The sequence below is a fragment of the Limulus polyphemus genome, unplaced genomic scaffold (genome assembly GCF_000517525.1).
Source record: "Limulus polyphemus unplaced genomic scaffold, Limulus_polyphemus-2.1.2 Scaffold157, whole genome shotgun sequence".
Classification (NCBI taxonomy): Eukaryota; Metazoa; Arthropoda; class Merostomata; order Xiphosura; family Limulidae; genus Limulus; species Limulus polyphemus.
In genome coordinates, this window is record NW_013665767.1 from 888,746 (window position 1) to 905,268 (window position 16,523).

The 16,523-nt window shown below is 31.2% G+C and overlaps 1 protein-coding gene across 3 annotated transcripts in view; it reads left to right on the forward strand.

The window, feature by feature from the left end:
• Positions 1 to 13,643, forward strand: part of LOC106476532 (SUMO-conjugating enzyme UBC9-B-like) — a 22,548-nt gene extending 8,905 nt beyond the window's left edge. For all 3 annotated transcript variants that reach the window (XM_022381362.1, XM_022381361.1, XM_022381360.1), the window contains 4 exons: positions 580 to 652; positions 7,983 to 8,092; positions 10,747 to 10,826; positions 12,226 to 13,643. In XM_022381362.1, coding sequence (XP_022237070.1) covers positions 580 to 652; positions 7,983 to 8,092; positions 10,747 to 10,826; positions 12,226 to 12,292 — 330 coding nt within the window. In that variant the 3' untranslated portion in view covers positions 12,293 to 13,643. The remainder of the gene's footprint in view (positions 1 to 579; positions 653 to 7,982; positions 8,093 to 10,746; positions 10,827 to 12,225) is intronic.
• Positions 13,644 to 16,523: the final 2,880 nt, after the last annotated feature.

Below are 16,523 nucleotides of genomic sequence, written 5' to 3' on the forward strand. Positions count from 1 at the left end.
TAGTTAGGCTGAATATTTCGTATACTATGTCATCAGTTTTACAGTTTATGTAGTACATTTGTTGCCTCACATACATGACTGAGCTGTGTTTGGTAATGTGCATACATACATAAGTTCCCTCTTTTATATGGATACTGTGCATACCACTTGCCCAGATCATATCATTTGAAATATTTTAGATGGATGGTGATGTTACAGTCACCTAAGACATAGGTGTCAAATAATTAAGATTACAATGAAGTGACTGTAAAACTCTTACTTACCTGTATCTTCAGTCGCAGAAACTTTCAATTCAATACATTAAACAAAAAATTAGTATTTTAAACATGTTATTATGTACCATTATGCTATTATAAGAAGAAAAGTTTCATAAGTTAATAAATACTAGTTTACAAGCACAAAATGCCAATTTGGATTTGTTAGGCCTATAATTGTGGAATTTAAAGTATATTGAACTGTATTATATAGTAATGTAAATTTTTCTTCATTTTATATAACAACAGGTTTATTAAACATCTTATATTGCTGAAGAATGTCAGCTTATTTCAATAAATAGTGAGTTTTTTGGGTTTTTTTCAGACACCATGGGAAGGAGGGTTATATAAAGTTAGGATGATTTTCAAAGATGATTACCCTTCTACACCACCTAAATGTAAGTGAAAGGCAAAAAAAAATATTATTATTGCTTTTCCTTTAGGTAAGAAGTATGTTTTACAAAAGTAAGGATGACTTGATGAAATGTTAACTTGTTAAAACTGCCAACTTCAATAACAGATATTCTATACCTGTTAAACATTAAAGCTTTTGATTGTCAAGTATGTCGAGAATAAAGCAATTTGTTCGTGTTAGCATAAAGCAAAATTTGAAACCTTTGAAATAGTATGTTAAATATACATTGTTAAATCAATTTTATGTGCATGTAAAATGTAAAACAAGACTGTAAACCTGAAACAAAAAAAAGGTATGCACGAAGGACAGTTATGTTAAATTAGGGCACAAACTACAGTGTGGGAATGGTAATGTGTACCCTTGTAAAAAATAGTTGTTTTGATATTCACAACATATTATAAGGATTAGATTTAGTTATGTTCAGCCCAAAGTATAGGGATAAAAGCAAAAAAATAATAATATAGGGACTTAAGGATGTAACTGCAGCAAGAATGACTTATCAAACTTTTCTTTAATCCACAGCTATAAACCTCATTGGAACTTATGTCAAACACATAGTAAAAAGTGTTACTATACTACTGTGTATATTTTATGTGATAGATAACATTCTAAAACTACATTAAAGGCATAAATTGAAAGTGTACCATTGGTCACTGAGCAATGATGATAAGAGCACAATATTATTTTCAGTTATTTTCTCTTCCTGTTTACCTTCTAGGTGCTTTGATAACACTCCCTTTTTCTCTTGTTGTACATTCAGTGTCCTATAGCCTGGGTTCTGGAACCAAACCTAGTCTGGGCAGTTTATTTGTGCTTAGTACTTTTGCAACAAATGGACACATTGTAAAACTTAATGAATAATGTTTGAAGCAAGATGACAAAAATAACACATTCAGTTGTTAATAGATGCTTCTTTAATTCAGTTTGTGACTATTTGGTATTATGTTTCAAGTCTAAATTGGCCCTTGTAGGTGGATTATTTATCTATCATGTGTCTGCTCCTTCAGCTTATGCAGGCTTTATGGATAAAGTAGTAGAATGGTTCTGCTTACTCTGTTTTTGTAGATACTAGACTTATTTTTACACATCTTCCAACTTTTTTTGTAGATATTGGTGTGTAGAATATAGTGTACAGTAGTATAGTAATACTTTTTATTATATGTTTGACATTTTGATACTTTGAATGAGTTCCAATGAGATGTATAGCTGTGGGTGAAAGAAAAATTTGTTATGCCATTCTTACTACAATTACATCCATCAGTCTCTATATTATTATATTTTTGCTTTGATCCTTATGTTTTGGGCTAAATATAACTAAATCCAATCATTATTGTGAATAAAGCAGTATTACACCTTTAGTTTTTAAGTGTCATTTCAGACATTTAGATACCATACAGAGGAATATGCTCAGAACTGTTATTTGCAAATGGAAATGTACCAATTAGATTGTGTTACCATACCATAATCTGACCAAAGAGCCATGCAAAATTTTGGTAAGTCGTTAAACTTTTTTTTTCTTTGAAACAAATATTTATAATCCCAGTGAAGACTAACTCAATAATTTATGGATTTGTGTTTCTGCTCCTTCAACTTATGCAGGCTTTATGGATAAAGTAGTAGCATGGGTTTGCTTACTTTATGTTTTGATAGATACTAGACTTTTTTTTACACATTTTCCAACTTTCTTGTAGACATTGGTTATAAGATATCACATTCCAGATTTTAGTTTATATAAAATTACATCAATTCTTACAGACTAATTATTGTGAATGGACCAGCCCTAGCGAATCTGTGCAAGCTAGGATAGTAGTAAGTATTTGCACATTGTCTAACAGCTGGTAAGGTTCACATAACATGATCCAAGTTATTCACAAACATAATCAGTACTATAGGAAGACACCATTACACAGAAGGGATATTTAACATGGCAGGACAAATAGGAGAACATGAAGGAGAAGATTTATAGGACTGGTGTTAATACATTCCAGTTAAATAAGTGAACACTGCATGCTGATTTACAAAGAGTTTACCATTGATAACAGTGGAATTAGCCAGTCCACTAAACACAGAGAAACTGCCCAGACTATGTATAGTTCCTGAAACCAAGTCATAGGACACTGAATGTACAACAAGAGAAAAAGGATGTGTTATCAAATCATCAAGAAAGTAAACAGGAAGAGATAAATTATATTGTGCTCTTATCACTGTTGCTCAGTGACCAGGTCACAGAGTCAGAAATATTGTGGTGTTATGAAATTGTTGCAAGTGATTTTTCCTTTTGACCTTGTGATGGACAAAACAAGCTGTTTGGAAGAATGTTTAAATGCCTCATAGCAGAAAACCACTCTTGATAGAAGTGGGCTGTACAATATCTGATGGAATTCACCACTTCCTGCTTGAGCAGATTGTAGAAGTAATTGATAGAAGCTTGGATTATCTCAATATAAGATGAGATTACAACTGACCAGGTTAACAGGCAAATTAAGTTCTTATTCACTACTGAAATCCAAATGCTAAAGAAGTGAGAGTTCGATTTGTGAAAGCTATAGTTTTTGGACATGCTAAAGTAGAAACTGTAGCAAACTATCTCTTAGGCTTGGAAGGTGCTGCAGGCTGTGGACTTCCATTATTGTATCTCACCATCTTGTCATCGGGTGGCTCTGTTGTGAATAAGGTCACCCAGGAAAGTGTTTAGTGCACTCACAGTCAGAGGATTTGCTGGGCTTTTGCAATTTCAACCACATAACTTTCATGTGACCTATAATGTACTAGAAGCTTGTAATGCTAAAAAGAAGCAATTGAAGAGAAATAAACAATACATTAGCATTTGTTCAAAGCTGAATGATGTGAAAATTTTGATACAGATAAGTATTTTTCTCTCCTCTGCTACATTTTTAAAGAAGTGTCCACACTGCTTCTGAGGGCCCAGTCTTCTACCTGCTATTAGATGAAATCTCAAATTTGCTTTATTGTTTTGGGAAGGTTTATGAAAACAGGTGAAAGTGATGATAAGACAGGGTGTTGTTTACTTGAAATTGACATCAAAGCATCTTCTCAAACATACTAATGGAAATTGGCACCACTACAAGTAAGCTGAAGGCAAAAGAACAAAATCCTTTGATGTTGAAACACACAAGGAGTTTCTACTGAGCGATAATTGTCTTCTGGTATGGCACCTAACACTTAAAAGCGAGCTACTTCAGGATCTTTAATATCTGCTCCCATTAACGAGAGAAAGGATAAGTTGTATTGCACTCAAATTACCTCATGTGTTAGCAGAAAGTCAGATGGCAGCTTGCAACAAGAGACATATGGCTTGCACACAAAATAGCTCTTGACATACTAACTGAATAGTATGTGGAATCTGATGTAAAACTCACAAGCATATTTATTACTACTAGCGAGAGGTTATTGGATCAAAATTTCCAAAACAGACAACCAGAATATAGAGTCCTGCCCAAGTTGATTAAAACTGCACAATTCAGCAATTAGCACAGTTATTCTGATGGAACTGATCTGTACATTGAGACTTACAAAAAGATGAGGTGACAACAATGAATGGCCAGATCCATCTCATAGCTTTTTCCAAGGATGAATTCAAGGCAGCCAGACATGAATAATGGATCAAACAAGAAAAGAAAAATGAAACACTAACAAGCAGAAGGAAATGCCAGATTAGAAGAGAAAAACAGACTTGAGACAGAAACACAAAATCTCAAAACTTAAGAGAGGAAAATCAGTTAAGAAGAAGAATAATTCAAAGTTGCAAAAAGCACTGATGACAAAGGATGAATTAAAAATACAGATAACACAGTGAATGTTAGAAAGTGCAGAAGAAAAGATGGAGAAAGGAAGAAAGAAACTGCCAACAAAAAAAGACAAAGGCTGAAAAGAAAGAAACAGCTTTATTTTTTATGATAAATAATCCACCCAAGAGGCCCAATTTAGAATTGAAAAATAATATTAAATAGTCACAAACTGAATTGATGTATTAAGGAAACATCTATTAATAACTGAATATGTTATTTTTGTCATCTTTCAAAAATTATTCATTAAGTTTTACAATTTGTCTCTTTGTTTTAAATGCATGTTAATTACAATTAAAGTTAGGATTGGTATTACAGTTGTTTTTTTAAGACTCGTAATGCAGATAAATTAATATGTAGAATTATACATGGACTGTTCTCTATGTTAAAAGTAACGTATAACCTGTCAAAAATAATGGGGCAAGTACTACCATCCCTACCCCACCCATGGTATACCTTAACCTCATATTTCATAGCTAACTGAAATAAATTAATTTTGTGAAATCAAGCTTGACCAACAAAGAGACAGAAAAGTGCAGTCAAGGCAGTTAAATGTCGGTAAATTCCTTCGTGAGCCAATCAAAATTAAGATCATTCATGAAATTAATTTGTGGCATATTCATATAATAATTATTGGTAAAAATCAATTAGATTAACAACTTCTAATATGTAGAAAAGCCAGGGCATTTTGGTAACACTATGTTCCAACAGTGGCTTTTATGTCATGTTGCTTAGAAACAAAAGTATAACCTAATATTGTTTGTCTTTTGGGTGGGTGTGCTAATACTTGCCCAGTCATTTTTGACAAGCTATAAGCTAGTGAAATGTATAGACCACAAACTGGAAAAAATATTTGTTAATTTCTTAATTTAGAGTCTCTGTTGATTAAAGAAGTTTGTTTTTATTAAAAACTTTGGTTATATAACAGAAAATAGCTTAATTCAAAAACAATTTAAGTTGAAAATTAAATCGATATATTTACTTTCATTATAAATTTTATGCACTTGGCTCTAGGCTAGGTAATCCCGTACTACATCTATTTTAGGCTTATTATACCAACACGCACTACACTTATGTGGTTTCATGGCCCTCTTGCACCCTTGTCACTAAAATCATAATGGGCACACAGTAATTGAAGTATTATATCTGGAAGATGTATTTTAGCTTTTATGACCCCTATTTTGAGAAATCAAGCATTGATGCACACTGGATTTTATATAGGTTAGATTATTTTCTTTGTGAGCTTTTGGCCTTCTTACCGGCATCTTCGTCAGGCAACAGTGTACTAAAAGTACATTGTTACCCAATGAAGACTAGTAAGAAAGCCAAATGCTTGCAAATAAAAGTCTTTTAATGTAGAGAACAGTCCATGTATAATGCTATACATTAGTATTACAATATTAGATAAAACATAGGGTTACAGCTGTATAGCATTCACAATCTGTAATTAGTAAGAAGACATTGCATATTGATTACAGTTGAAGTTAGGATTTGTATTGCAATATTAAGTGAAACATGGGGTAACAATTATATAGCATACATAATCTGTAATCAGTAGGAAGGTATGTGGTTTTTAACAGTAATGTTAATATGTTCTGTAGGTGATACTATGTTATATATTGTCAAAGAATTTATTGAGAATAAATATTTCAGGAGATTTGGTCAGTTTTGGGAACACAGTCCATAAAATGGCAAGTGATGAGCATATTTCTGTAAGGTTTTCTTCAATGGGTATGATTCATAGTACTCACTCTCATAAGGTAAGGTGTCAGAAATATATTTTAGAAGTGCCAATTTTCCCATTATTCCCCTATATTTGGTGAATATTTCCCTTATAAACCCCTATATTTAGCATTCAGAATTCCTGTATCCTTCCATATATCTTGATCAAAAGTTACTGAACACAGTAGTGTTTGTTTTAGTGCATTTTCTACCTAGGTGTAGGCATTAACCCATCCAGGATGAGGCTAGTATTACAAATAATCTATCATTATGTTTCTTATGATAAACCTCTCCTGCAGGCTAAGTATCATAAGTGCTCAACTTGTAGATCTTAGTTTAGTAATTTTGCACAAGTTTGATAAGTTTCTCGGTAAGATCATGTCAGTTTAATACAAGCAGAAAGCTCAGAGATATTTTTTATCTATGGAGCAAATCTGAAGCATGTTAATGTTTATAGAAATTAATTCAACTATCACCAGTCCTTTTCTGGCTGAAATGTTTATACAGTGTATAGTATATCCAGCAATATAATGGAAAATTGCAATGATTTGGGTTGATCTTCTCACATTTGAATATTATTTCACAAATATGATATAAGAGGGAGAGATTAGCTGCTTAACAAACTCAGAAGTTTAGATAACAAGATCATACACGATAATCAACGTACATTTGTCCTCGTTACATGGATACTCCACAGTCATTCAGAAAATTGATAGCTTTAATGATGATAATATAGTGCACAACTATACTAAGCTTGTATGCATCATGTGTGCATGTGTAACTTTCAAGGTATTCAGAGGTTGAGTATGTTATATTAAAATTATTTTGGAGCCTCACCAAGTCTGGTCATACTCTTATTTAATGACAATAGCCCTGCAACATTGTTTCCATTCCAAAAGTCTCCTTTGTAAGGCTATCATATCTAAAGCACACCATTCTCTACATGCTTTCCATAATTTGTCTAGGGTACAAGGACACTGGTTTCCTATTGCCCATTTTGATAGTCAAATTACACAAAAATCCATATGTGGTACATCTGGTGACTTGACTGGTATGCTGTATAGAATAAATAGCCATTTCATTCTTCAGATTCGTAATGTATGCAATAATTGAACAGATATGTTGTGGAAGTAACGTATGATACTTTTCCAAATGAAGATTATTTTTTATTACATTGTGTGCTGTTGCTTTTTACAAGACACTGCAATTTGCTTACTACAGCTGGAGTATGCCTTGTTGCATGTCTTTTTCTGGATTATCATAACCCCAGATTGATTCATATTCTTTGTTTTCCAATGTCATTAAGTACAAGGGATATCCCCATTCTGTACACATTTTTATGATCTTAGTGTATGAATACTTTGTGTTGGAAAGGGTTGTTAAGTACTCTTCCTAAAAGCAGTACATTTTCAGTGGCATCACATTACTTACAAAACAACAATGTTGAAATGTAGTTCTGGTACAATCTGTTCCATGACATGACTGCTGATTTGAGTATTCAGAATGTTTTAATGTAACATTCCCAACCTGGTGTATTCCATTCTGAGACACCACATCTCACTTCAAAGAAATATGCAGAAAACAGCAAATCAAAGAAAATCTCATCTGGAAAAGTTTAAATATTATAATTTTCTGTTCACAGATTTTAATATTTATATATATATGAATATTTGGCTTGGAATAATATTTTGAATTTCTGTAATATGAACATGAAATTTTTACATTTCTATTATTTAAAATATATCCAATTAGTATAAGTATCAAATGCACCATTTGTTATTTTAGGTAAGTTTGAACCTCCACTCTTCCATCCCAATGTTTATCCCTCTGGCACAGTCTGTTTATCATTGCTTGATGAAGAGAAGGACTGGAGACCAGCTATTACAATAAAACAAGTATGTTTATATTATAATAAACACAAAATGCAGATAATTGTATAGAGGAAGAGAGCATAAAGTGCTTTAATTCTCCTAGTGTAAAGTGTGCATTGAAACAGTACTGATATAGATATTAATTGATATACACAAAAGTTTTGTGTTATCGGAATCTTTTACAATTATAATCTTTGAGGTTTGTATTGGGATATGAGAATTTACATACAACTGTGCCATTCTTGAACTTTATGTAAGTCTTGTTTGTTATTAACAGGTAACACAAATGAGTTGTCTTTGTTGATTTCTGTTTAATTTGAGGAGACAAAGCAAATGCTACTTTTAATTATTATTAATAGCAGTATGTTTGAGGAAAGACATATTGCTTTTACTTTGTGCTTTAGTGCACTATTTCTTACAACTGCAGAATACAATTTATTAGTACATAGTATAATGATAAAATACTGAGAAAATTATACATTTCCTTGAAAGGTAACAGATGAATGTTTTATTGCATAGTTAAAGTAAAAAAAAAATGGTTCCAATAAACTAAATATATCAGATGTCTAGTACTAATTAATTAAAGAAGTTATGTAGTTTTGCTAAAGTAGTGTTATTACTAAAGAAATACTCAACAATATATATTCTAAGTGATAAGTTTAAATGTTTTACACATATTGTTTTTTAGTTGGTTAAGTCATTTAAGGCAGTTTTCACCTGAAATATAAATTATTTAGCTTTCAGGATTCTTTGATCTCTGGCTATGTTTCTTATCCGTGTGTGTATGTTAGGAGTAGTGTTTAATTTTAAAGTATTGGCTGATATAATCAGAAAGCTTTGATGCTTCATGGCTAGCTTAGCAACCAAGTTTCCTTGGTTTCTGATCTTGTCATTTAAAATGTGTATTGTTATTCAAGATGATGAATTTGTTTTGTCACACTATGCCACCTGTACTTTGAGGTAATGCTCTGCATGTAGGTAGCACCATAAGATATTTTGAAACTTCCTGACTAAAGTTTTGCAAACATGAAGTATATATTTAAGGACTGTTTAGGTGATTTATCTATGAACATTTCAAAACTAGGTACTTGAAACACAACCTGTTATTGCTAAATGTATCATTATGAAGTTTTGGGGCAAATTTACATTGCAACTGACACACAATCTTTGAGCAGTAGTAGTGAAAGTTGCATTCAGCCAACCTGGTAGAAAAATTCACAGTAGTATGTGAACAGTAAATACAAGAAGAGATCCAACCAGAATATACTTTCATTGTATATATAATCACTTCCTCCAGATTACATTGAATGACAGTTTGTACTTAGGTCTACCACCTGTAACTAAGCACATCCTTCAGTACAACATTTTCTGGAATACAAGTTACACTTTTCTGCTGAGTAACATCCACAACAAGAGTCAATGCAGTTTTTATTCAGGCACAACCATTAGTCAGCACAAGTTTTGAATTATGAAAGTAAGCTTGAAGGTTAACTTGGGTCTGTAGTGACTACTGTTTGTGAATATCAAGCTGTAAATACTGAAAATAATGTAAAAGCATAATAAATCTAGTTAAAACAGTTAAAGAGAAAACTAATAACTACATTTTATGTGAAGATATTGAAAGTATTTCCTTAAGAATGTTTCACGGAATATCAGTTCTGAATAGTGGAACAGTCGTGACAATCTATGTATTACCACATGTGTCTGCTTTTTAATGGATATGGATAAAACTTATCTAATAAACAACGAGTAATTAATGTGAAATTTGAAATAATTACAAAAAAAAAATACTGACAAGAGTATAACTATATTTCTGAGAATAACTATTGTACAAACTAAAATAGTTTATTAAACAGTTAGTCACAAACTGAACTCATGGTTGCATCAGTAATATTTTTTTTTTACAATACAAGTTCAATATTATTTTCATGCTGTAATGACACTTTCCCTTTACTTTGGTTAAATAAAATGCCTTTCTCCCTGAATTTAAAACTCTTCCAACTTGTGGGTCAAGAAAGAGAATTTCTCTTCAAATTACATAATTGAATTTCAACCATTGCAAGAACTTTTTCAGCTCTCGGTATATTAGAAATAAGTTATGCTATTTTGTATCTATGAGAGTAAAATATGTATATTTTTTAACTAATAAACATTTTCATTCCTTCTCTTGAATTTGAAAAGAGTGGGATGGAATTAACGTTTATTGGCAGAAGAATAGAACAACAATGAAAAAAAATCCTGTAAATATACATTTAGTTTGGAAAAGTGGTTACTCAAAACTATTGTATGTAGTGGAGATAATTTTTTTCTTTTATATCCGTATTGACTTTCATCATCTTGTTTCAAATACTAAACTATTTTGGGACATTACATTGTTCTTTCATACTTATAAACTAGCTTTACCTACAATAAAACTCAAGAATGTGAGAGTAATCCATTTGTTCATATTAAAATATCTTCAGTCTGGCTTTTTATACGCTTATGATTTATTGGTTTTATAACATTCAAAATATTGGGATTAGTGATTATCACTGAGCAATAAAGTATCAGAAAATGCAAAATTAAACTTGCATGTAACTAGCTTGTTCCTTTCTTTAAGTTTTGTATAAGCTAGGATTTAACATATTTAGTTTTTCTATTTCCTAGTAAATGAATATTTATGTATAATCTTTGTTTAGATTTTATTAGGAATTCAGGATCTGCTGAATGAACCAAACATAAAAGATCCAGCTCAAGCAGAAGCTTACACTATTTATTGGTATGTATGTGTTTTCACAGTCTATAATAGGTCTAACATAATTAGCTGGAGTCCCTTTGTGTGCCTGCCTCTTATTTCCAGTTATTTAAATTCACTGACTGAGAATTTCTGTAACTTTAAAGGTCAGAAACTTTTACTTTAGAAAACAACCATAAAAAATATATTTAAATATAACTTGATTGTTTAGAGTATACATCTTTCAACCCCAAATAAACATAAGAAACTTCAATTTTCATCAGAGATAAAAGCCAGTTCAGCCTTAATGAGCTCCTAGGTTCGTCAAACATCTGCATGTAAAGCATTTGATCACAATAGATATAGAACATTTTTAATTGAAAATAACTAGAAATTATTCGAAAACCCAAGATTCTCGTGACTAGATATTTCAACAATTTTTGTAAAAATTCGATATTTAGGTAAAAATGCTGAAATCACAAACAAAAGATACGTTGAAATTGTATTCTTTTTTGGCTTGTATAATTTACATTATCTGAATGCTTACTTAGATTTTAATATAAACTCTTTTAGATTTCTGCCACTAAATGTATATGTATGCACTTAAATGCATTGAACATATTCACACACACACACACACACACAACAAAAAAATCTTAATATTGATTTTGAAACCTTCAGACACTTTGTATTTGTAGCTGTGACTTTGCATTACCTCTGATCAGTAAATAATTCCCAGCAATCAAGCAATGTAAATTTTATTAATACTCCTTGATCCATTTTCTAAAATTGAAATCTATTTATAAGAATTGGAAAAAGAGTTTTTATGACATAAGAATATCATTTCTAATCAAAGGAAATAAATAACATACTGTATCTTCATCAGTTTCTGTTGATAAAAAATATTTCAAATTTGTTGTATGTTCTTGCAACAAAATAATTGCCTGCCTCTATTTATCAAGAAAGATGTACACATCATGGTTTTGTTTTTACCCATGTATTTCCATGTTTAACACTTTAGTACATGTAGTTTTATTTAAAACATCCATATCAGAAAGTAAAAAACATTACTTTACAGTTTCATTCAAACACCTGTGTAGAATCATATCAACTCGCTTTTATGGATTAGACCAATTTTGAAGAATAGCACCCCTAATTAACTACCAACCAGACCAAAACCAATGACTTTGATCCAGCTTTCTATGAAGTTATGAATATAACTTGTGTAAATGCTTCCTTCTCACATTATTTACTATTCTGCATACATTCATAGGATATTACTATTACTGTCCACCAAACCTGTGTAGCCGTATTTTTTAGCATTACTGAACGTCAGTATATGAATAAATTTGTTATAAGTTACACAGTTATAATATAGGATTGCCAATCTTTTTTTAATTAATGTTAATAATAGGCCTAATGTTTTTGTTTCTATACATTGCAGCCAGAACAAGCTTGAGTATGAAAAGCGAGTTCGAGCACAAGCCAAAGTAATGACCCCTCAAGAATAGTAAACAAGTGTCAAGCCAGTGTACCTGTCTGATGAAAATATCATTTGTTACCTTTTCAAATGAATATTTATTCTTTGTGTTTATTGTAGGTTCTTGCAACAAAACAGTTGCCTGCCACTATTTCTCGAGGATAATGTACACCTCTTCATTCTGTTTGTACCCTTGTATTTTCCTGTTTAGCACTTTAATACATGTAGTTTTAGTTAAAACATCCATATGGGATGTTATAAACATTAGTTTACAGTTATACAAACACCTCTGTAGAACCCTATAAACACTGACATAACTTCACAACTCCAGTGTAGGAACTGACAAATTTCATTGTAGTAGTTTTTAAATGCTATATTATACCTTAAAAATAATATATTTTTATTGAAACAAGTTAGTTACAACAATTTAATTAGGTAAGTTTATTACAGGATAATACAATCAATTAAATTCTTTGCAGTTATCTCTGTAAATAATATAAATAGTATTTGTTGTTTTTACTTAAAAAATGAGTTAAAGCAGTTACATTAAGATGGTTGTAAAAATAATCTGTTATAGTCTGGTTTTTGAAAGTGGTAGTGACAACTTAGATTGAAACTATTTCATTAATAAATTAGTTATACATGACATTACAGAAACTGCATTTTTTTTATGTGCTTCTCATAGTTTAGCAACAGAAGCATTTCATTGATTAAAAAAAAAATAGTTACATTTTTAATACTTATTGTTTTCAATACACTGCTACACCAGAATATAAGTTATTTTTTTGTTTGCTGTAGGTTCTCAGATGGGATAAGCTTTGTTTAATGCTAGACATCTTTTCTGAAAAAATAAAGTAGTTTGTTACTGTGGTAAATATTAACATATACTTTGTCAACCTGTTAATTTGATTTATTTTAATACAAACTATTTCTTAAAAAAAAACTTTCATTTATGTATTTTTTAAATTTCTTTAATCTTATAAATATTTGGTGCAAATTTTTTACAATAGAAGACAAATTGACGCTGTTTTTGAATAATTTTGTCACAAAACTTCAGAAAGTTTGTAATTTTTTAATAATACTATGTGTACTGTTAAGAAACTTTAAGCTTTCTAATAATTGAGTCAGATTGATTTAAAATGTTAGTTTCCAGATATTTCAAAAAATGTACATGCTCAGACTGTTTTAACATTTTATAATAATAGTGTCTTAAAGTGTTATTTTTGTAAATTCCACAAAGTTGATTTACACTGTCTCATGATAAAGAACCTGAAATTGATCTTGGCTGTAAAAAGTTTGAACTACTAGATTTAGTCAAAAATCACTCAATATTAAGAATCTAACTTATTCCTAAGAGATGCGAAAATAACTTTCTTGTGAAATAAAATAACTAGAATTAATTACTTGTGTATCCTTTATTGCACTTTACCTTAACTCCTTTGCATCAATAGTTTTATGCTATAAGACACTACAGTAATACCACATTGCTCAACTTTGAGTTGGTAACTCAAATGTTCAGGACTACATATTTCTGATCACAAGTCTAATTTTAAAGCTAAGAAGTTAGGGTTAATATTACGGTAGTTTATGTTATTATTTGCTGCTACCTTTACTCATATTATTTATCATTCTAATAACACATTACGCTTTAAATACTTTACTTATTTTTATGAGGTATTGTAACATGTTACATATCTTGTATTTGTTCAGGGTTGAAGTAGTGAAAATACTTTCCTCTTTTTAACTATTGCTGGTTATCTTTTTAACTGTTACTGGTTATCTTTTATTATCCAAGTTGGAAATGGAAGAGAACACTTTCTGAGAGCCTTCTCTGTAGTAAATTACCAAAAGAATTTGTACAATATTCCATTACAAAATAGCGTGCTTATAGTATTTGAACACAGATGTATCACTTCATTATGTCCCAAGTCAGGAAAGAAAAAATACCTTTGGAGTAGTAGTATGCAATAGATTTAAGGTAAAGTATATTTTTCTTCGTGTATTTTTTTTCATTCATATTCTTTATATATAAGCAATTATTTCTGTAATTTTTGTAAATAAAGGACTTGTAATGTCCTGATTATTCCGTGATGTTTTTTTATTCTATGTAAAGTCAACATCTGCAGCAACTACCTTCTTCTAGTTAACATTTAAACATAATTACTGAAAAAATAATAATAATAATAATATGAACCGATAAAACATGTTTGGAATATAAAAGTAAGGTTTGACTCAAGTTTTTTCAATAACTATGTAATGTTACATACACATACAATTCAGCATAACACATTAATCAGTCGGTGCAACTTTGTGGCATAATAATTTCTCATTCCATGCTTCGTGCATCAGACACGTGCTTGGGCTGCACTAAACTGCTTGTATCTATCGACAGCTAGCTGGCATAATTTAGTTTTATTTTGGAGAAATATTAGAAACATTAACAACGAACTTTTCAAGTGTGTGGAAGTACTTTTATAAGGAAAGAGAGAAGAACGTGATATATCAGTTGTGTCAAGCTCAATTATCTCACAGCTTGAGTAGTACAGGTGCAATGAATAATCATTTAAATTAAAACATCCAGAACAAACAAATATTGAAGATAACCCACAAAACAACTGAACGTTTACTAAACATCCATGCTAGTGTGACTGAAGTAGGAGTGATAAGATAAAACTGATAACTAACGTGAGAGTTGTGGATGTTTAACTTCCAAACATATTAGCAAACAAGGAGTAATATGTGAATACTACGCATCTTATTCTCCCATGGGCCGGAAAACAACCCGATGGATAACATAGTAAATGTGGATCTGAGGTTCCTTGGTTTGTACCATGTTACTGATAAAAAATAACCCAATGGTTAACATAGTGAAATGTGGATCTGAGGTTCCTTGGTTTGTACCATGTTACTGACAAAAAAACAACCCGATGGTTAACATAGTGAAATGTGGATCTGAGGTTCCTTGGTTTGTACCATGTTACTGACAAAAAACAACCCGAGGGTTAACATAGTGAAATGTGGATCTGAGGTTCCTTGGTTTGTACCATGTTGCTGACAAAAAACAACCCGATGGTTAACATAGTGAAATGTGGATCTGAGGTTCCTTGGTTTGTACCATGTTACTGACAAAGAAATATTAAACTCTGCACTTAGGATGCATTATAACAATGGTCAAATCCTACTTTACATTTATAGCAGTCCAAGAGTTAGTATTAGTTGGTGTTGACAAGCTGCCTTTCCCCTAGTCTATCACTTCGAAATTAAAGATGGATAGCCCACAAGTAGTTTTGCACGAAATTTAGCAAAGCAAACGTACTCTGTAGTTTTTAGATTTTTGTAAATTCTAATTTTGGAACATATTAAGTCTTGTTAAGATCTCTTGCAAAATTTATCGTGAGGTGTGCCTATTTGTAGCTTGACCAATCAAGGAAAACTTTTTTCCTGTGATAGTGTCCTTCACCTTGCAACTGTCACATGGAGTAAAAGTACTTCTGCATTTTGATGTCCTTTTTTTCTTGGTATATCGATTGGAGAGAGACTATGTATTATGAATGCAATCTAGAGAGAATTGTTGAAATTTATCCCCAACAAGTCGCAGACACCTACTGTAAAGAATCTGGCCCCTTTACAAAACCTGGCACGGTCCACCTCTGACTTGAGAGAGCCAGAAATCTATGAAGTTTAGTATTTTGTGTCCACTATTTTAACTTCACGCTCATTTAGTTTTATTTCACTTTAATATCATTTTCTCAACATGGAAAACGTGTAATACAATTATAGGTAGAGCATGAAATAAGCAGTACTCTTGTGTTTGTCAAACATGTTTGTTTCTCCTCACATTAACGTTCCATCCAACCAAATCTTCAAACCTCTTTATAAGTAGAGGTAGGTTATTTATGTGTCGTTATTATTCTCAAGGAAAAATACCACAACAAAATAATAGCTTTGCCTGGTGAACATAAGCATTTGGCTCAAAACGACTAAGAACCACTTTAAGTAGTAAAAATGCTTCACTGGCAAGAGGTTCGTGTATGTCTGTGAACATGGAGTTTTTACTGCTGAAACATCTTATTTTCTTCACGACTGGGAAATGAAAAATGTTGTGCTGGTCACAAAATATAAAGAGGAAAGACTGGTGAAAATTAAAAACAATGTGATAAACATCAATGAAGATTTTAACCTTTAGAATAATATGTTTGAATGTGTGCTTGATAATGCTACTAATATGTTTGCAATGCGAATTAACAAAATATAATGTAAAA